Genomic DNA, 21499 nt, shown 5'->3' on the forward strand with positions numbered 1-21499 from the left:
GGCCTTTGCGGTGTGGCGCGCGGCAGCCTTGTGCAGGCGCCGGCGAGGTGTTGATGAAAAAATCGAACACACCGGTCTGGGAGATCTGCTTAGCTCCTGTGCAGGTCCAAAGATTAATGAGATACGGGCGTGCCAGTTAGTTTAATCCTGCAACTGATAAGATTTGTAAATAATAGATCAAACAGCCGATCGGCTGACAAGCCGATGGAGTAGTTCCAGCCGATAGTCGATAATAGCCGATGCCGATACCAGCCGATAGCGATAGGGTTTAAGCAATCGGCTATATGTCCAATGTAGATAATGACATAAAGGCAATCGGCTGATGATGATGTAATAAAATAACAATATAATCCAATATAAACCAATCGGCTAGCAATGATATGATAAATAAGCATCGATCCGAAGGTTAAAGCACACATCGGCTAGAGGTCCGATGTCATGAAATCCACAAGATTAGATTAAACAATGAAACCTTTGTTGTCATCGGCTAAATCCAACTTATATGTATATGCAATCCTCATGAGCCGATGCAACGTCCAGATAACTCACCGGCTGAAACCCCGATAAAACCCTTATTGACAATCAATAAGCAGGCTAGAGATTATGGTTCTAAGCACGACTTAGTAGATCAAACTTAACTGATGCCGCACTAAGTATGAAAAGAAACATAATATCTAGACAATCAAGCCGATGACTGATTTTCAGGGTGGTAGATGCCTAGGCTAATCTAATCTAGCAACGCGATTTAGCCGATACCGGCAAAAACCCTAAAACGAGAAGCAGCCGATAGAGCTAAATTGATATGCTAAGACTAGATTAACAGAGACATATGATAAATAGGTAGGCAAGTATATCATCCAAACCAGAGCAATCCAAGAGGTCGAATGTACTGATGCAGCCTTGAACGATGCTGACGTAGACGATACAATTGCCTGGGCCGACGGAACATTGGACTTATTCCTTCGCCGGAGATCAAAGACGATGCAGCCCCGCGTCGGGTGCCAAGTCCTGCCGGAACGTAAAAACAAAAGTAGAAATAAAAAGGGTGGCGATGCGCCGAATTGTATTGATCGTAGAGATCGATTACATAGACCCCGGGTGTACATATTTATACCCATGGGTTGATACAAGTCCTTGTCGGACAAGAAAGAAACTATCTAAAGATAAAAGGAAAATATAAAGTCCTTATCGGACACTAAACAAACTTTCCTAAAGATAAAAGAAAACTAACAAACTATTCCTAATTAATAGATAAACTGTCATGCCGCATCCTCTTTAAACTCGGTCACTTAGGAATAAGCTTCCTTTAGTAGATTGATTTCCTTAACCGAATATAGCAGGAATCCGACTATTGGCGACTTGATAACTCACATCGGCTGATTCCGAGATGCTGCAGCCGATAATGATTTTAAGCCGATGACGTCTTTGCCGATTACCAAATTTCACTGTTAACACGAGGCCAGCGAGCATGGCGCAGACGGCGATGCAGCCAGGGAGGCGTGACGGCTGGTCGGATCGGTGTCGGTACGGCCGGCGACCAACGTCCGTCGGCGTCTTCTTCCCCCTTTTCTTTTTTCCATTTCTTCTCTTCTTTGTTTCTTGTTGCTCCGGCAATTCACTCGTCATGGCGCAACCGTGCGGCGGCGGCGCGTCCAGGCCGAGCGGCTAGCGTCATGGGCAGCCGGTGCTGCAGTGCATCGGCGTGTGGAGCGGATGCATGACCGGTTTCCATGGTGTCGATGCCGCCACTTTTCCTTTCTTTCATTTTGCTTTTCTTCTTTGTTTCTTGTCCTCTCTGGCCGGGCGTTGTGGCGGAGCGACGGCGCCGCCAAGATGCGCACGCGAGGTCGCCGCTGGGCGTGCAGGCGCGGGGTTCGCTGCCGGTATGCAGGTGCAGGCTCGCTGCTAGGACGGCCATGGCACGACCACTCCCCGCCGCCGATGCCCAACTCCTCTCCGTCAGTCTACTCCCCGTTCGTCGCTAGCGAGCACCGCTGCTGCCCATCGCCGGCCGCGCCCCTACCCCGCCAAAGTGAAGAGAAAGGCCGGGGGAGAGAGAGAGATAAGGGAGAGAGAGCTACACACTGACATGTGGGTCCCATCACGCTGAGTCAGCTTGTCAACGGGTCAACAACGCCACGTCAGACGAAGTCGCCAGCAAAACCACCAAGGGAGGTGATTTGCTCTGGTTTTCAGAGATAAAGGAGGCGTTATACCCGGTTTTTCGGTTGAAGGATGTTATTCAGCAAGCGCAAGAGATGAGGGAGGCAAAATGGACTTATTCCTATAAGTTTTGGGCTTTTTCACAGTCCCACTCCGTGTCTGAGCTCTGAACTTGTGGGCTTACACTATCTCTTGCTCCTTCGCCCATCTTTTTGAGTTTACCCTTCGATTAACCTACTGAAGTTGCAGGAGTAATCTGTACGACATTTTTAACCATACCATTATTTAATAAATTAATAATTATGTGGTTATATTTAGTTTGTTATCAAATATTGGCAATGTGTATGGAATTTTGGCAACATTATTAAGCCAATCCTACCAAAATTTTAGCAATGTTGTTAATTTGTCAAATTTTTGATATTGACAAATTTTAGTAAGGTTAATTTTGACATTAATCAGAACAGACCCTAAGACTAAAGAGTCTGTGATCGACTGAAGTTGTGACTTGTCGTGCTTGTTGGCAGGCTGGTGGCCTTCTCTGCATCCACGGGAAAGCCTGCCGCGAAGAAGAGCCTAAGGATGAAAGGGAAAAGGTGTAATGTCTGCAACTACTGCTACTAGCTGAAACCTGAATGTTAAAATTTTGTGTACAAAATCATATACGAGTAAACATCTGAAAACTGAAATCGTCGTGGTGTCGTTACTTCGTCAGTGGACCGCATGAGATTCGGTGCGTGAAGCGCAACTTCCTACGAGAGACGCTGGAGAACGAGCTGCCGGAGGGCACCATCAGGTTCTCTTCCAAGATCGTCTCGACTGGGGAAGATAGCAACGTCAAGCTCCTACATTTGGCCGATGGTTCAACGATAGGTGTGTGAGATCAACAATGGCTAGCAGATCACTTGTACCTCTCTTCTTCTCACTAAGAGCAGCCATGGCCTGATGCATTGATGTGCTTTTGTTGAAGGTGCTGATCGGATGCGACGGCGTGAACTCGGTGGTGGCGAAGTGGCTTGGCCTGCCAAAGCCAATCCTCTCAGGGCGCTCGGCCACCAGGGGCCTCGCCGAGTACCCGGTACCCCTCCCCTGATGGTGCGCACCGTTGCTAGTTACTTCTCCTTGACGAGCAGCAACAATGGCGGATTAATTCGCTGATCAATCTGTCACGTGTGGTGTGCACAGACGGCGACGCGGAGGAGAGCGTGGCCAAGATGCGGAGCTACGTGCTGGCGAAGGCGGCGAGGATCCCGGCGCCGCTGAGGTTCCGGTCGCCGCTCGCGCTCGTCCGCGGCAGCATCAGCAGGGGCAACGTCTGCGTCGCCGGAGACGCCTTCCACCCGACGACCCCCGAGCTCGGCCAGGGCGGCTGCGCGGCGCTCGAGGACGGCGTCGTCCTCGCCCGGTGCCTCAGCGAGGCCTTCCTCGCCGACGGCGCCGAGCACGACCCGGGGTACGAGGCCATCACGGCGGCGCTGGAGAAGTACGCCGAGGAGAGGCGGTGGCGCGGCATCCGGCTGATCACGGCGGCCTACGTCGTCGGCTTCATCCAGCAGAGCACCAACCCGGTGATCAAGTTCCTCAGGGAGAAGTTCTTGTCAGGATTGCTGGCAAAAACTATGATCGCCATGGCTGATTACGATTGCGGAAAGCTATGATTCTGTTCACGAGAAATCAAGAACCCAAGAAGAGAAGAAAGAAATTGGCGATGAGCGGGAACAGTCTTAATTAGCACATGGAACAATCTTGTGATGTTGTTAACCAAGCACGAGGGGGCGAGCTTAAAGTCCACCGTACAATGTACTAGTACCACGTACACACTCACCATGGCAGATGCTCAAGGCAAAGTCTTATGTACGGTTTTCTATGCCTCTGTATCAAAGTTGAGTTCAGCATTTGACTTGTGGGTATGTGTCCGAGACAAGTTTTGTTCTAGAAATTTCGTGGACAAAATAAGTTCTTGGAGTACAAGGTAAACCCAACCTTGGCATAATTTAGACACAATAACAAAATTGATTAAAAAAAGGTTTATTTAGAGTGCAAATAGCACAAACAGAGTTTTTTTTTAACCAAAACAAGTAGTCTTGAGATATTTTTTTTTCTTTTGATTATATGATTACATGAAAATACATTTACCCTCATTTAGCACATTATTAAGACATTGAGGCTAGAAATAATTCCACGAAACTAACTAAATTAACCACATTAGGATTTCAAACACAGTGGGTAAAGTAATATGCCCATAAACTTAGCGTCACCGTTTTTCGGTCACGGTCACCAGAATGTTTAGAATCCGATACTCAATTCGCAAGCCTCATAATATTTGACACCCAATTCGTATATGACTTCCAGAAATTACCAATTTGTTTGGTGACATTATCTCCCATTTTTCTCTTTTTCCTTCTTTTACTCTACGTTTTTTTTCCCTTCTCACATGATTGGAGTAGTGGACAGTTTTTTGCACTATAACAGGGGTCAGGCCAGTTAGCAGTTATCGAGCTAAAATCGTCATTCCCGGTTTCCCACCGCCAAAACCCACTGGCGGGTGGCGGCTGCCTGCTGGCCCATCGTTGAGTGACTCAAAGAAGCCGATCAATCTCAGTGGCGCAGAGGTAGCAACAGATCAAGCTGCCATAATCACATGGCGTGGTTAATCGCCCGAACATATGCTGCAAATGGGTAAAATATTAACAAACCGGTTTGACCAAGTGGCTTCATCCGCATCCAAGAATCTTATATGGAACCCATGATTTAATTAGGAGCAATTTGCAGTACTGCCAAGTGTGAGGAATCCCTGTCTAGTTTGTTATAGTGCTTATCATATAGCCGACCATAAGCCAGTGTACATGCATGGTTCTGTGGCATCTCTAATATGCGAAAAAAGGTTGTATACTAGCTAGATAAGCTTGTAGCCCAAAAAATGAATCTTGAAGCATCTGTAGAAATCGGAAGCAAAGGGCTAGCATCAACCCTTTAAACAGACCAGGTTGCCAATCATGTAAGACTGTGTATTACGCACACCATAGCCTCAGCAAAAGAAAAGACTTCTCACGGAGTGGATTCTAATCTTTCGAGAGGATATCCTCTCATGTATCTTTTTCTTTTAAATTCGATACAAATAGTGGTGAAAAATTCTAAAAAAATATTTGGCAATGTAGAGTATAGTGATATCTACTAATCCAAAAAAATCAAATTCAAATTCGATTTACACATTGAGAAACCAAAAGAAAAGGCTTCTATCATCACTGTCAGTCAAGTAACTTAACCAGAATAAAACAGAGGGAAATATGAATTTGTCAGCTATTTCTGTCACTGCAGCTCTCACCATTCAAATCTAGAGGTTTGACCATATGATCTATCATGGCCACCAATAGATAAAGTGAGGTCTTACAAACTAATTAAAAAATGCAGTACATCACTACATCCACAACCAGTTGCCCTAATAGTCCAATGGAGGGCCTCGGTGACAGTTGACTTACAAGCAAGCAATAGTTTCTTTTCGTAGATCCCCATCAACCAAACAAAAAAACAACAAATCTGAGCACTGGGAGAGCTCCACTACCCCCATCATCTGAAACAAAAATTATCACCTATTTGCACTGCTAAATTCCCTAGCTTCCAGACCTAGCTAACTGATACCTACCAGTGGGGACCACCTGCAATTCCAAGAATCAAACTGTCATGGGCGCAACTAGTGGTGGTGATTTGTCTGAGGGGAGCCGGGGGTTGGATTAACGCGCGTCAACCGCCTAAATCCAAGGGAGTGCAACATGATTACCGACGCTTCTCGATCCAATGACCCTAGGTAATCACGCGACCTCCCCGGCCGTAATCCCATGTGCTCCAGGCAGCCGAGTCTCGTGACCTCACGTGACGCTTCCGCCTCTAGCTCTCGATCGATCGATCCCACCACTAATTATCCACTCCCAAATGATTGTTTAGTGGCCCGTATCATAAGACCGGCCACGTCGTGCAGCTAGTGTGACTTGGGAGAGACAGTGTACCGGCCATTTGCCAGATTTGCTTCCTCAGAAAAATAGCAGAGTCGGCCGGGTTTGCAGACTTGCAGAGATCGGAAGAATCTTTCTCTTTCGAAATGTTGAGGATTTTTGGAAGGAAAACAAAAGGGAAATGGAGATATAGGAATCGTGGCATTTAAGGCGGCACGGTGCAGCGTCGTCTGTGGGTTGCAACATGCATCGGCATGTGAGTCTGCCTCGGGAGGCGCGCGCTCGTCGATCTCGTGGCCGCCGCACTTCCTATTTAAGCACCGCCGCGGGTGACACCGTCCCCTCCTCCTCAGTACTCAGATACATTACCCGCACCGCCTAATTAAGCGCTAGCATCTGAAGCCATTTCGTGGGACGTCATGGCGCGGAGTGCCTTCTTCTTCCACTGCGTCGTCGCCGTCGCGGCGTGCCTCGCCGCGACGGCCGCGGCGCTCAGTGGCACGGCCACGTTCTACGGCGGGAGCGACGCCTCCGGCACAATGGGTACGCATAGTTAGACATTTGTTAATTAAGCCTCGGTTTTACACACACACCAATGGACTGGTGCTGACAATGGCGTTTGCTGTTGACAGGCGGCGCGTGCGGGTACGGCAACCTGTACTCGACGGGGTACGGGACGAACACGGCGGCGCTGAGCTCAGCGTTGTTCAACGACGGCGCGGCGTGCGGCGAGTGCTACCAGATCACGTGCGACGAGTCCAGCTCAAAGTGGTGCAAGGCGGGCACGTCGGTGACCATCACCGCGACCAACCTCTGCCCACCGGACTACTCCAAGCCGAGCAACGATGGCGGCTGGTGCAACCCGCCGCGCCAGCACTTCGACATGGCTCAGCCCGCCTGGGAACAGATCGGCGTCTACCGCGGCGGCATCGTCCCCGTCAATTTCCAGAGGTACGCACGCACATACTCCGGTCACCGTCGTTTCGCCGGCCGGCGGCGCACAGAATCAAGTAGTGATCACGTACGTATACGTATGTGTATGCAGGGTGTCGTGCACGAGGAAAGGAGGGGTGAGGTTCACCATCAACGGGAACAGCTACTTCGAGCTGGTGCTGATCACCAACGTGGGCGGGCCGGGGTCGATCAAGTCGGTGCAGATCAAGGGAACAAAGACGGGGTGGGTGACCATGTCGCGGAACTGGGGCGCCAACTGGCAAGCCAACAACTACCTCAACAACCAGGCCATCTCCTTCTCGGTCACCTCCACCGCCGGCAAGACGCTCGTCTTCGAGGACGTCGCGCCGTCCAACTGGCAGTTCGGCCAGACATTCACCAGCGGCGTGCAGTTCTACTAGCTAGCGGCTCGCGCGCGCGCGCGGCGGCGCATGAGCCGCCGCCGCCGTCGCGCGCTTGCCCCGCGGCGAGCGGCGCATGCCACCTGCCGCCATTTCCGTTCAATTTTTGCATTTGGAAAACTTGTCAAAAAGACCAGCTTATTTAGCATCATTCTAATTGGGGAAAAATGTATTCTTAGCTAGGGGAACGCCACTGTGGTTTGCATGGCTGAGGCGGGTTCCAACACGGTGTTCGTCTGGCCGGGCGGCCTGATCGATTGCCCGCCATGCCTAACCGCTTTTACGATGATTGCTGGGAAGAAAAACTATTAGACGACTTTGCTTGGACACGAGGTAAGGAGTGCAGGCACTGATCGATCCGTGTAATGCTGAAATGGCGCTCATTGGAAGGCGCAAACCACATGCGAGTTTACTGTTTGACCCGATGATGATCTCAATGAAATGAATTGGCCATTGGCCCTGTAAATTGACTGCAGTATCTTTGTGCTTTCACTGTGTATTTTGCGTTGAAATTTAGCTCATCCTGCATGTGGTGAAACCACGCCGACTCGTGTGCACGTCCCGCGAGCGGAGGTAAAGTATGGGATGGGGGTGCTTAAGAACCCAGTCAAAAAAATCTTTTAGTTGTATTTGGATGTTGATTTTCATTTCTCGAAGGGACATTTCCTTATTGCTTATATATCATCTAAATAGTTATCAATTTTTTTTAAAAAAAATGACAACATAGATTAATATGAAATATATCACTTCACAAACATGTAAGATCAAATTCAACTTTTACAAGTTGCAACGAAAATAACAAATTAAACTGAAAATAGTTATCGCGAACACATTCGCAACTATAGTTGTCTCAATACAAATTTAGGTACCTCCACCAGCTTAAGTTTGATCTAAAATAGAGTAAATTAAGCAAGAGACACCCTCCCCTATTTTGTTCTTATTCAGCCCTTGCGTGAGGAGCGTTATGGCGATGAAAGACACATGCTGTTGAGCTGGACGAGAGCGTGTTTACTACTAACGTGCGGGCCAATTTTATTGGGTTGCAGTGTTTGCCACTAACACGTGGGCCGCTTTGATTGGGCTGGAACAGGATAACGGATTGATGGTGGCGAGAAATCACCCATTCAAGATGGTTTGTGTTAGAGGGCGCGGTCCAGCCCGGAGGTTATATTATACTTGCTTTACCATAGGTCTAATCAAAGCTTATAACTTTTGGTAATACACCTACACAACTAAAAAACAGTCTAATAGATGAGGATCAACTCTATCTTTTAAGTCGTGCCCCTGGTAACCAATTATTATGTAGGACCAAACCCAACAGTTTCATTCTTCAAATCAAACCGCATAACGTTCCTTTGTCATACTTTCGATGAGTTTGAATCTTATACAACAATGCTGATTTCATGTATGAAAAAAGATCGACGGCCCGCTCTTCTTCCCCAACCAACATGGAGAGGTCATGCGTCATGGCCGGTCGCAGAGTGCGCTATAGCAGTGCGTGTCGATGTCATGTGCTAACGAGATGTCATTGGAGAGACAGCTCAACGGCCGGCACATGGCATCTTTGGAAGGGTAAGTGCAGGCGGCCGTCAATGTGTGCGTTCAATGGTGCCCATTGCCAATAAGCACGCCCGTGGGAGTTCTATGTTACTAGACTAGTTGGGCGCTTCTCTTCATAATAGCGAGTGCAGATCGGCTAGCATCGTGTTGTCGCCGCCACCACCACCCATTACTAGTTGCTGGCCACCAACAGAGCCAACCGTACTAAAAATTTTGGGAGATAAAGGATAGAGAAAGAGAAGAGAAAGGTACGAAGATGAAGGGTAATGTTATCATTTCGATGCCCATTTAACGTGGCGATGACAATGGCGTAAAAAATAGTGAAAATTTTATCAGGTAGCGTAGATGGGAAACCATTAAAGTTCCATGCTATCTCGTGAGCAATGCGGAAACTATTTTAATCCCTCGAGGGGATATCCCCTCGTTTTTTTAATGTCACTTAAATGGTTATGAAAAAAATTGAGAAGGTGTATTAACATGTGAAATAACACTCCATAAACATGCAAGTTCAAATTTAACTTCTACATCTCGTAATGAAAAAAACAAATTAAACCGTAGCTAGTTAACGTATATTCAGAGTCAAATTTGTTTTTTTCGTTGCGAGATGTAAAAGTTGAATTTTTACTTATATGTTTGTGGAGTGATATATCACATGTTAATACATCTTCTAAAATTTTTGTCATAGCCATTTAAGTAACATACAAATAACGAGAGTATCCCCTCGAGAGATCAAAATCCTCTTCCGAGCAATGCCTCTTTTAAGTTCCAAGCTATCTCGTGATCTCTAACTAGCAAGTTGCTTAGTGCGAGTTTTTCTGTGTAGATTTGGGCAGAAAGCCTGCCTGAGTGCCTGGCCCGTGAGAGAATCCCAAGGCTGGAAATCTGCAGCATAATCATGGGCCATAAATCACATGCATGTAGCCCATATGATACTGGATTTGCCAGCCCATATGAACAATAGCACATGTTAACATGCAAAAACGTGGTACATATGTACGCGCAGCACAGGTAGCAGTACTACTTGCTGAACTTGGATATGGACGGCACAAACCCAACGTCCCAACACACATTTCCCTTGTGGCGACGGGTCTATTTTTTTAGACAATACGCACAAAATAGTACGACGTTTTTATTGAAGTAGTATAAAAATTATAGGTATATATTTATAAGGGATTATAGTTAGAAAAAAGAAAAAAACAATCACACTAAACGTCTATGTCTGATCCTGATACTAAAAACAAAAACAAGCACTCAACATTTAGAATAGGTATTCTAAACGACACCAAGAGCACCGCCGTCGCTTATCCTAAAACTAAGGACGTGGTTTTCATATGAAAAAATCATTAGGAGAGTAGAGAAAAACGCAACAACGCTCAAGGCGGAAAGCGGCGCCCGCAGGCGTGTAGTTGCCGGCCCGTAGACGACGGGTCTATTGTCCTGTACACATATCCAACGACAGTTTGCCGGTGCCGGTGCGGTCGCCGTATCGCGTGGCTGCCTCTGGCTCTGGCACAGGCGCCCAACGCTAGCGCGGACATCGGCCGTTCAATTCAAGCCGCGAGGAGGCCCGTGAGCAGGTCTCGTGTGTTTCTCTCTCAAATTGGGCAAAATTTCTCAGAATCGCGTGGTCAACTGCTGATAGCCTGATAACCGACAGAGTGATTAATAGCACCCTGTACGTAACAGCAGTCCTCTCCTCTTGTAGTCTTGTAGAGTAGCAGTATAGAGTAACAGTACAGGAGAAATACTCCGATCCATATATAACTTCTAGCATGTTCACATTTCTTCAGATTTGTATTAGCTGTTGGGTAGCCATGCATGTTAGCTGCTAATCAAGAGTCAAGACACTGCTGAGTTCAAATAATTAATATATTTGACGAATTCAAGATGTGCATACATGTACAATTAATCCAGAAAAAAAAGTACTAACAAATTAATTTCCCGGCTTGAGATCATGTGTGCATCATAATGCAGAGACGAACAAATTCCTCTCCCTGCTAATAACTGAACTGCTGGTTGCTGGTGAATGTCATGCCGAAACTCCACCAGCTGGGCACGACGTTGTAGATGTAGAGCGTCTGGCCGCCGGTGGATGTGACGGCGAAGGAGAGCGCCTGGCCGACGAGCCCCGAGTTGCACTGCCAGTTGGCGCCCCAGTTCCGGTTCAGCGTGATCCACCCCGTGCTTCCCCCCTTCACCGACACCGACCTCACCGACCCGCTCCCCGCCACGTTCGACACCAGCACCAGCTCGAAGAAGTTGAACCCTCCCATCGTGAACCTGACCCCTCCCTGCCTCCAGCACTTCACCCTACACATCAATTAGGTATAGGTGTTTAAGATCGACGAAGATAAAAGTTAGTGCACACAAAATGAGAAAGTTATTAGCGTATGATTAATTATTTTTTTATGAGTAAATTACATCCACGGTGTATCAACTTGACAGGTGGGTGTAATTCGGTGCAATAACTTTAGAAATGAGCGTTCTAGTGCAACAACTTGGCAGATAAGTGCACTTTAGTATAAGAATTTTATAAGTGATTGTATAAAAGCAACAACTTGCAAGGTAGGTACGATTTTGATGTAATAACTCAAAAGGTTATGCGACAACTTAATTATTTGGAGAATTTTTTATATAAATTCAATTTTTAAGTACTTATTTTGATAATATATTAGCACGAATTTGTATAATTATATTCATATTTTTATCCTAATAACTAATAACTGAAAGTCAATTAAATTGGATGAAGAAATTATTATATTTCGGTTGATATTTAAGAGGGTGAAGAAAACAAAAAAAAATCTTAAAGGTAATTGGATGTAAACGGTACTTGGACAATATAATTCTTAAAGATTAAATTCAATATTATAAGGTAATATCACTATGTAATGGCATATTGACATCGTGAAAAAAACTCACCTAGCATATGCTTAGCCAAGTTGATGCACCAAAATACTAAATTGTCAAGTTCTTATACTAGAACGCACCCACTTGTCAAGTTGTTGCACTCGAACGTTCAATTCTTAAGTTGTTGCACTATATCGCACACACCGGCCAAATTGTTGTACCGTGGGTGTAATTTACTCTTTTTTTATTATTACAAACTTTAGAAATAGATTTATTTGATATTTTAAAGCAATCGTTCATCCGTTTGAAATTAACATGTTAGAATGTACTTAAGAGTAGTAATTATGGATTACTACTAGTTAATTTCCACATCTAAAAGTGGCATGTAGTTTAATATCTCGTTGTAAGTACTTACTGTTGGTAGAGGACGGGGATGATGCCAGCCTTGTAGATACCGATCTGGAGCCAGGCGGGCTCGGCCATGTCGAAATGAGGGCGGGGCGGGTTGCACCAGCCGCCGCTGTTGCTGGGGAGAGCCCAGTTGGGCGGGCACAGGTTGGTCGCCGTGATGGTCACCGCGGCGCCCGCCCTACACCACTGTGGCGTCGCGGCGGCGTCGCACATGATCAGGTAGCACTGCCCGCACGACCACCCGTCGTTGAACAGCACCGAGCTCAGCGCCGCCGTGTTCGTCCCGTACCCCGCCGTGTACAGGTTCCCGTACCCGCACGCGCCACCTGAACACACAGAGTCGCACAGCAGCATGTCTCCGTGAGAAACACTGACAACGCAATGACAGATTCGTAGCACTCCGTAGTTGATAGAGCACCAAAGGTTTTCTCACGTACCCATCGTGCCGGAGGCGTCGGCGCCGCCGTAGAACGTGGCCGTCCCTTTGTTCCAGCCATGCGCCGGCGCGAAGCCGGCTGCTGCTAGCACGGTGATCACCAACGACGTGGCGAATAAGATCGTGTACTCCATCTCCGTTGAGACGATAGAGCAGAGAACGAACACTGATCGGATCAGGTTACCGTAAGTTGGAGAGGTGAACGAAGTAAAGAGGTTCTGAATTTTCTGATGGTTTTGCAGTGAACGTGGAGGGGGTTATATAAGAGCAGGGAATGAGAATTATGGTCAGATCAGAGCAGGGAATTGCAGAGAACATGCCAGCGATATCTCAGTGAGCAGTGCAAGCTAGGCTCACATGCATGCAAGGAAAATGTAAGCCGAACCCTGGAGATGGAATTGCGCGTTCAATCAGGTGATTGATACGCTGTAAGCCTGCAAGCTGGGCATCATCATCAGCACGGCTTAGCGTTTTCTCCTGATAATCATGACCTGGAAAATAATATATTTCATGCATGTACCTTGCATGTTCAGTAATCCGTACTTGCCGGCATAAAATGGATCTACTTAGATATTAGTCTGATAATCTATGGACAAAAATATAATTTGGAATGAACCGTGCATGCATGCCATGGCTTATCAGCATCTATGTGGAATTTGCAAATTCTTGGTAGGAAAGAAACTCTGAGCCACATGAGGCCATGAGGGGGCCAGCACTGTCAGCACATGGAAGATAGCTAGGAGGTGGATAAACAACTGATCAGATTGATTATTAACTCAGCGCCTACGTAGATGTCTAATCATTTGGAAAAAGCTGACTAAAAGAGTCAGCAGATTTAATTAGCCACCGGTACCGCGCGCGGTACGGCGTTGAAATTGAAAAATGCTGTCAAGTTGTGCACTATAATACTGACTTCTATTTGCTCTCCCTTTGAATTAAACCATCAGGCGTACGAAAAATGTTTTTCTTTCTTTGGGCAAAGACGCATCATATGCTACGATAGATGCCTCTGCAGGAACTAGTTGCAAACTTGCATACGGGGTACTTGTGTGTAGTTGTGTTGGCATGCATGAGCTTGTCTGTGTTCGTAGGATTCATCATTCATATCCAGTAAACTAGCTGGTGGTTGCGCGGCTAGCACCTATACAAAATTATATATTTTTATATGATAAGGTTTAAAAGATCAAACCCTATCATTCCCGTGTTTCTAATTTTATAATTTTACACCAATTGCTACCCGTTATTTCTGTCATATCTTTTTTTATTTGCTTGCTTGATCTATCACTGTTTCTATTTATTCTCTTTGGAACTTTTTAAAATTGGATCTAATAGTTTTTAGAGTTTATTGTCTCGTTGGGTTTCGTTTATATAATTTGTAGAATTCCCGTCAAACGCTGCCATTATACTCCTCTGCGGCCCGTCCACTGCCTATTCTCTTTATTATCATTGGTATTTAAAAAAAACAAACATAATTATAGTTTAGGTACATTTTTTTAGTCTCTAGAAGTTCCGTCAAAACATCAGCGACTTTGTCACTGTACTCCAATACGGCTCGCCTGGTGCCTCTTTTATTATCATTGAGATTTTAAAATCAAACATAATCATCATTGGAGTTTATTTTTTTAATTTTTAGAAGCCCGAACCTTTTAAAATTGGACCTTATAGTTTTTATAATTTATTGTCTCGTTGGATTTTATCTTTTATAATTTTTAGAAATCCCGTCAAACGCTGTCACTATACTCCTCTACGACCTGTCTATCATCTATTCTTTATTGTTATTGGGATTCTAAAAATCGAACATAACTATCATTGGAATTCATTTATTTACTTTCTAGGTAGCTTTGCCAATGTACTCCCATACAACCCGTCCGCTACCTCTTATTTTTATTGTCATGAGATTTTAAAAATCAAATATGATTATCATTGAGGCTTATTTTTTTTATTTTCTAGAAGTTCCGCCAACTGCCTTGACCGGTTGCTTCACGACCTGCCCGCCATCATTCAATTTGGTGTTTTATTAATAGTTTTTAGATGTCCCATTAACCGCCACCACTCTACTCCTTTATAAGTCTATTACTTAATTAATCTCGTCATGTGTTTTAGATGGTTTTCTCTTCCAATAGTCTTTATTTTTTTTATAATGTATTGTGTTCTTTTAATTTTTTATTTTCAATTTTACTCGTTTTAAACTTGTATTCGTACTTAAACTCTCTTTTTAATTTGTCCAATTTTGGATTTTATTTTATTTTTCATTCCAAATCTTAATTAATCTTGTATTGGGTTCTTATATGTACTCTTATTTCAATATTGCTTATATTTAATTCTGAATTTTAGCTAATTTTAAATCGTATTCCTAGTTGAACTCTTCTTTTTCTTTTCTTTTTCTAATTTCGATTTTTTATTTTATTTTTTTGAATTTTAATTAATCTCGTATTGGGTTTTTATATGGACTCTTCTTTCAATATTGCTTAATTTTATTTCCGAATTTCAGTTATTTTTAAATTATATTTCTACTCGAGCTCCTCTTTTTTCTTTTTCTAATTTCAAAATTTATTTTATTTTTATTCTGAATTTTAATTAATCATGAATTGGGTTCCTATATGGACTCCTCTTTCAATATTGCATATTTTTAATCTCGAATTTCAGCTATTTTTTTATTGTATTTCTATTTGGACTCTTCTTTTCTTTTTCTCCGATTAATGTGGGAATTTCTAGTCTCCACGGCGAACGTGGTGCCTCCTTTCAAAACTGTTTTTATTTTTTTTATTTTCAATTTTAGTCATTTTAAACTTGTATTCATACTTGAACTCTCTTTTTAATTTGTCCAATTTTGGATTTTATTTTATTTTTCATTCTAAATCTTAATTAATCTTGTATTGGGTTCTTATATGTACTCTTATTTCAATATTGCTTATATTTTATTCTAAATTTCAGCTAACCTAGTTGAACTCTTCTTTTCTTTTCTTTTTCTGATTTCGATTTTTTATTTTTTTTATTTTGAATTTTAATTAATCTCGTATTAGGTTTTTATATGGACTCTTCTTCCAATATTGCTTAATTTTAATTCCGAATTTCAGTTATTTTTAAATTGTATTTCTACTCGAACTCCTCTTTTTTCTTTTTCTAATTTCAAAATTTATTTTATTTTTATTCTGAATTTTAATTAATCACGAATTGGGTTCCTATATGGACTCCTCTTTCAATATTGCATATTTTTAATTCCGAATTTCAGCTATTTTTTTATTGTATTTCTATTTGGACTCTTCTTTTCTTTTTCTCCGATTAATGTGGGAATTTCTAGCCTCCACGGTGAATGTGGTGTCTCCTTTTAAAACTGTTTTAATAATATAATAGAAAGATTCCACTGCCAGCTCTCTTAGTGGTAGAGTCCTTAGACTTTACTTCTTCCCTTCCCCACTGCAAACCACTAAATGATTCTTAATGTTCCCTGTTTTTGAATTATTGAAATGATTCCTCAAAAAGTTTTTGGTGGCAGGTTGCCGGTCTTGATGTCAAGATCGTCAGAAAGAGGGTTACAAGGACATACACCGAGTTCAGCTAGATTACAGAAAGGTGCTGGAGCTAGAAGAAATCAGCACCTTTTGCTTTGGACACTGGCAAATAGCGGATCAAAGCATTTTGTGGCATCCAAGTAGACAATAACAGTGTCAGTGTAAGACAAAGTGGTGAGGACTAACCACCATTTGGTGTAGCCATGATTGTGTCTTCCCTATAACATAAAAGTTTCTCAGGAGTCAGCAGGAAAATTTCCGCATTCCAAATGAGACCCTGATTTATATCACGGTAGAAATGACTGGTAGCCGCCAGTAAGTAGTAACTCATGAAACTCAGCATATAATTTCATTTCCCGGTGGGAACAATGTACATCAAGAATGTAGTTTTAACATCATCTACGTACAGAACGAATGATAGATCGGTCACAAACCTCGAGTGAGAATACTAGTTCGACCTGCCTTGCCATGAATGGACCTGCGTAGTACTACTACTACTATACACATTACATAGGCTACTAGTCTTCACTAGCTCTCTCCTGGTGCATGCTCTTTGGCCATTATTATTCGATTACTATGTAAGCTTCTTCAATCTGCAGCCTTATTATACTGATCTTGCTCTGCATGCCGTGGTAGTGTGCCTGTTAGTAGGAAAACTGGAGGTTGGAGGAGAATGACTGGCCGAACTTCCACCACGCCGGCACGATGTTCTGGAAGACGAGGGTCTGGCCGCCGGTGGAGGTGACGCCGAAGGTGAGCGTCTGGCCGACGAGGCCGGCGTGCGACTGCCAGTTCGCGCCCCAGTTCCTGCTCAGGGGCATCCTGTCGGTGTTCGGCCCCTTCACCCACACCGACTGGATCGACCCGCTCCCGGCCACGTTCGAGATCAGCACCAGCTCGAAGTAGTTGAACCCTCCCATGGTGAACCGAACCCCTCCCTGCTTCACGCACGGCACCCTACATACGTCCACAAAGAATCACAGATCGTACGTAGTAATGATGATTAATTAGTGAATAGTTAATGGCATTGGTTTGACTTAATTATCATGGACATGGAGAGTCAAACCGTCCAATATTATTGTAGTATACGTACCTCTGGTACAGCACCGGCACGATACCGGCCTTGTAGATGCCGATCTGGAGCCAGGCGGGCTCGGCCATGTCGAAGTGCGTGCGAGGCGGGTTGCACCAGCCGCCATCGTTGCTGGAGAGGGCGTAGTTGGGCGGGCACAGGTTGGTCCCGGTGATGGTCACCGTCCTCCCCTGCAGGCACCACCGCGGCTCGGCCTGGTGGTCGCACGCGATCTGGTAGCACTGCCCGCACGACGCGCCGTCGTTGAACAGCGCCGAGCTCAGCGCCGCCGTGTTCGTCCCGTACCCCGACCAGTACAGGTTCCCGTACCCACACGCCCCACCTGTGCGTGGTCACCTCACCTGGCCTCTGTTAGCTAACGACGACTCTGAAACTGTACCTACTTACTGGTGCGCCAATGCGTATACGTACCCATCGTCCCGGAGGCGTCGCTGCCGCCGTAGAACGTGGCCGTGCCACTGGACCAGCCCGCCGTCGTTGGCGCGATGAGCGATGCCGCGGCGATGACGACGACGAGCGGCAGAATGCTCGGTGTCTTCTTCTTCTTCCACATCGCCATGAATCTTGCAGGTGGACTAGCTCGCCGAGTTGCTGCAATGTAGTTAGTGACAGTGGTAGTAGTAACTATGAAGAAATGCGAGTGATCTTAAATAGGAGCGGGATCACCGGCATGGAATTTTTGCCTGCGCTGCAGCGCGAATGGCGCATGTACGTACACTGCACACAATCAGCTCCAATTAATTGCGTCGTCAGATCGGTGATCTCCTTGTTTCTTCGTAGCTTCTTTGCAGGCACACTAACATGCAAACGAAGAAGAAGATTCTCTCATTTCTCTCCACCAGATCGATCTGCACCTACGCGTCTTATATTCGATCCGTAATTAAGCTGATCACGCTGCCACTTCCGCATGTTCTCTGCTGCTGCATGCTCAGCTCACCCAAGGGCAAGGGGAATGATTAGCTGGAACTATTTACGCTTCTTAAACCGGCTATCTTGTGAATTGTTCAGTTGACAGAGTTGACACGCCATGGAAGGATTTGGTGAGATATGAGAGGCAAGCAAGCGGCAGCTATGGTACTTGCTCACATGAGGGAGAGCGGCAAGCCGGGCGCAGGAAGAATCCAAGTGCGCTGTCACACGGATATGGCGAGAAGATGGTGAATTATCAATTATATCAACTCACCGGATTTGCAGAAGTCGCCGGCAGCGTTCACATACAGTAAAACACAGGGTCAGTTCAGATTGATGTCATTTTTAACCATACTATTTTTTGACAAAGTTGCTAAAAAATGGTACGTTAGTTTGTTGCCGAATTTAGTAAATACATAATAAATCCTACCAAAATTTTGATAATATTGCCATCTTGCCAAAATTTGGTAAGATTTATTTTGGCTATAATCTGAACAGGCCGCAGATTTTCTATTTACTTTTTCCTAACTTTTTAACTTTTAATTTTAAAATTATCCATTTCAAAAACTTAAATATATATCGTTTAGCTAACGACATTGCCACATGGCAACATTTGTCTTGCCAAGTCTCCTTACTCGGTGTGGCAGGATAAAACTATCACGTTCGTTATGGGTGATGTGACAGTGTTGTTTTGTAATATCATGCGAATTACCATGGCTAAGAGATTTAGATCTTAAAATAAGTTTCTGATGATTTATTTTTGAAATTAAAAAGTTTTAAAAAAAATAATGAAGGTAAAATATCTCCGTCCACGCCGGGTTAGGCAGCCGAAAGGCCCAGATGATTACATCGGCCGTCACGTGAAGCCCAATTCACATGGGTCGCAGTGTCTTCCCGTCCCAACTAATACGGCCCGTTCGAACACTGAAATTCCGTTCTGACCGAACTGGGCCGTACGTTGGTGACAGTCCCGCTCAGGCCCAACTTCAACGGGCCGCAGGTTGGCAGCAATCCCGTTCGGGCCCAGTAAGAACATGGCTCGGGCATCAGGGGTTCGGAGTTGGGAAAAGTACACTGAAGGTCCCTCAACTTGTCATTGAGTTACAAAATCGTCCTCCAACCATAAAACCGGATATAGCGCATCCCCCAACTTATAAAACCAGTACAAACTAGGTCACTCGGTGGTTTTGACTTCGGTTTTGTTCGATGTGGCTGCACGTGTAGTACCTCAAGGTTCTGAGTTTATATCTCTATAGGAGCGAATTTAAGAGATTGGGTTGTTTGCGGGGCTAAGTTTTCTATTTCAATGGCCGTATATATCCAGTTGGATGTAGAGGCTGGATAAAAAAAATCGTTCTTTAAAAAAAGAAAAGAGAAATGGAAGATTTAGGTGGGGAACCTCTCTCCTCCTATGATTATTCCAAAAAAAAAAAAGCCTCAACAAACATTTCTTTTTTTTTTCTCTCTGTTTTAGTCTCCTTAAGTCTATGGTTTACTTGTTATCTGACTTGACTATCACAAGCTCAGAACGGTTGTTTGACTGAGGCCTGGTTTAGTTCCCAACTTTTTCTTTAAACTTCTAACTTTTCTATCACATCAAAACTTTTCTACACACACAAATTTTCAACTTTTCCGTCACATCGTTCTAATTCAAAGCAAACTTTCAATTTTAGTGTGAACTAAACACACCCTGAAACTCTGCACATCATCACCTGCAGTTGCTGTCCACCACTGACAAGCATTTCACTTTTAGTTCGTGTGCCAAAATTTTGAAAAATGAAATGGCATATTGGACTCAAAAAGCTACTTCAGCCTGCCGCTGACAGAAAACTCTCCAATCCGACCCATAGGGCGCGCTTGCCTTTTGTCTCAGATTACAGGAATAGTGATGTCCCCTTCTGCAGAGCAATGTGAAGCATGAGTGCATGTTCAGTGGAGTGTTAACAGATGGAACTCAAGGAGGGAGGAGACTGGAGCAGGAGTGCAGGACACGGGCATGCTATGCCGTACCTCCGGCACGGCCAATGGCACAGGTGCTGGCACGCTTTGCTGCTGACATTAGCCGTCCTCGCCGCGGCTGTTCATCGGGCCGTTCTGTTTTGATACCAAAAATATACCCTATCAATTTATAGGTAAATTGTAAATTAAATAGTATGTGTTAGTTTTGATTGAGCCAAATATTTGACAGTGCCCCTATCCTATTTGGTCATATTTTAGAAGCTTCTTCCTTATACAATAAGAATTTGGCTTTATATCGGAACAATCCAAATGATTGCTAAATAATTTTACCCTACTAATATTTTGGTAGTGCTAAAGTTTACCTAGACTTTGACACTACCAATATAGGATAAAGAACCAAATAAGCCCATCATCTGTCACCCAGCTGCAGTCACTCTGGGCATATGGAGACGAGCTATGGCGGTGGCGAAGACACCATCAGTAGCGATGAGGGGGACGAGGATGCTGACCGACTCACTCCACGCTGGAATGCTGCGTCGGAGCTCCGGCGAAGCACGGCATGAAGCGGCGGTGAAGCTGTGGCTGCCAAGAGGGGTCGGTGTTTAAAACTCCGACTGGGCCGACCCGTTAATTTTGATGGGAATAAGTCCACTATTGGTCCTCATCTTTATGTCGAGTTTGAAACTTTGAATTATATCTAACCACAATACCGGATATAAAACATCCCTCATCGCCGATGCAGTGATGTACCCATTGTAATTTACGTTTAGAATCTGTATGGAGACGAGTATTTTCCTACAGAATTTACGTTTGAGTTATCCATGCCTTACTGAACATCTATCTATCTATCTGCCTTGCGAGTCGTGACTTCATTATATCAGCCTACACCGCCTTCTGTCAACCCACTTTATATCAGTTCACCCAGTTAATTAATTTCAAGTTTCTGTAAAAAAAAAAACTGTATGGTTAAACTTGTAAATTCAGCTGCTATACTTTTAATAGATCTCCTCTTAGTTGTACTCTCTCTTAATAATTCGCTGGAAACGGCTGGAAACTAACCTGTTCGGTCTAAAAATAACTTGCACAAAATAAACTAATGGAGTCTGTTGCGTATTCTTAAATTTTTTTAAAAAAATCAAATGAGGTCAGGACAAAGTCGATAGTGCCTGGAGCTAATCGTTCTGTTCCAGGAATATGTGCTCAACTTCCATATGAAAACGAACTAAAATCGAGATGGAGAGGAATTGCTGTTATGCACATCTGTCCGGAAAAACTTGTACTATAATCGTCTGAGAGAACATAAACGG

The 21499-nt window shown here is 44.5% G+C and overlaps 3 protein-coding genes and 1 pseudogene across 3 annotated transcripts; 2 read left to right on the forward strand and 2 right to left on the reverse strand.

The window, feature by feature from the left end:
- Positions 1-1468: 1468 nt before the first annotated feature.
- On the forward strand, positions 1469-3926 carry LOC127768768 (monooxygenase 2-like; annotated as a pseudogene).
- A 2516-nt stretch (positions 3927-6442) lies between these two features.
- LOC127768854 (expansin-A12) lies at positions 6443-7561 on the forward strand. Its single transcript, XM_052294510.1, has 3 exons — positions 6443-6653; positions 6743-7061; positions 7156-7561. Exons 1-3 carry the CDS (start codon positions 6530-6532, stop codon positions 7463-7465), a joined length of 753 nt encoding a protein of 250 aa, XP_052150470.1. The 5' UTR covers positions 6443-6529; the 3' UTR covers positions 7466-7561.
- Positions 7562-10877: 3316 nt separating this feature from the next.
- Positions 10878-13144, reverse strand: LOC127769081 (expansin-A25). The gene is made up of 3 exons (XM_052294787.1): positions 12721-13144; positions 12288-12609; positions 10878-11335 (listed from the first exon to the last, which is right to left on the reverse strand). The coding sequence occupies exons 1-3, from the start codon at positions 12851-12853 to the stop codon at positions 11023-11025; spliced, it is 768 nt and encodes a 255-aa protein (XP_052150747.1). The 5' UTR covers positions 12854-13144; the 3' UTR covers positions 10878-11022.
- Positions 13145-16552: 3408 nt separating this feature from the next.
- Positions 16553-18274, reverse strand: LOC127765090 (expansin-A15). Its single transcript, XM_052289896.1, has 3 exons — positions 17736-18274; positions 17325-17646; positions 16553-17188 (listed from the first exon to the last, which is right to left on the reverse strand). Exons 1-3 carry the CDS (start codon positions 17881-17883, stop codon positions 16876-16878), a joined length of 783 nt encoding a protein of 260 aa, XP_052145856.1. The 5' UTR covers positions 17884-18274; the 3' UTR covers positions 16553-16875.
- Between the last annotated feature and the right edge of the window lie 3225 nt (positions 18275-21499).

Source organism: Oryza glaberrima, chromosome 3 (assembly GCF_000147395.1).
Source record: "Oryza glaberrima chromosome 3, OglaRS2, whole genome shotgun sequence".
Taxonomy (NCBI): Eukaryota; Viridiplantae; Streptophyta; class Magnoliopsida; order Poales; family Poaceae; genus Oryza; species Oryza glaberrima.

Bases quoted from the DNA above. Each gene is read 5' to 3' on its own strand.
- LOC127768854 (XM_052294510.1), top strand. From the start codon at position 6,530: ATGGCGCGGAGTGCCTTCTTCTTCCACTGCGTCGTCGCCGTCGCGGCG. The intron at 6,654-6,742 runs GTACGCATAGTT...TGCTGTTGACAG, and splicing joins CGACGCCTCCGGCACAATGG to GCGGCGCGTGCGGGTACGGC. The intron at 7,062-7,155 runs GTACGCACGCAC...ATGTGTATGCAG, and splicing joins GTCCCCGTCAATTTCCAGAG to GGTGTCGTGCACGAGGAAAG.
- LOC127769081 (XM_052294787.1), bottom strand. From the start codon at position 12,853: ATGGAGTACACGATCTTATTCGCCACGTCGTTGGTGATCACCGTGCTA. The intron at 12,610-12,720 runs GTACGTGAGAAA...CTGTGTGTTCAG, and splicing joins CGACGCCTCCGGCACGATGG to GTGGCGCGTGCGGGTACGGG. The intron at 11,336-12,287 runs GTAAGTACTTAC...ATTGATGTGTAG, and splicing joins ATCCCCGTCCTCTACCAACA to GGTGAAGTGCTGGAGGCAGG.
- LOC127765090 (XM_052289896.1), bottom strand. From the start codon at position 17,883: ATGGCGATGTGGAAGAAGAAGAAGACACCGAGCATTCTGCCGCTCGTC. The intron at 17,647-17,735 runs GTACGTATACGC...GACCACGCACAG, and splicing joins CGACGCCTCCGGGACGATGG to GTGGGGCGTGTGGGTACGGG. The intron at 17,189-17,324 runs GTACGTATACTA...GGACGTATGTAG, and splicing joins GTGCCGGTGCTGTACCAGAG to GGTGCCGTGCGTGAAGCAGG.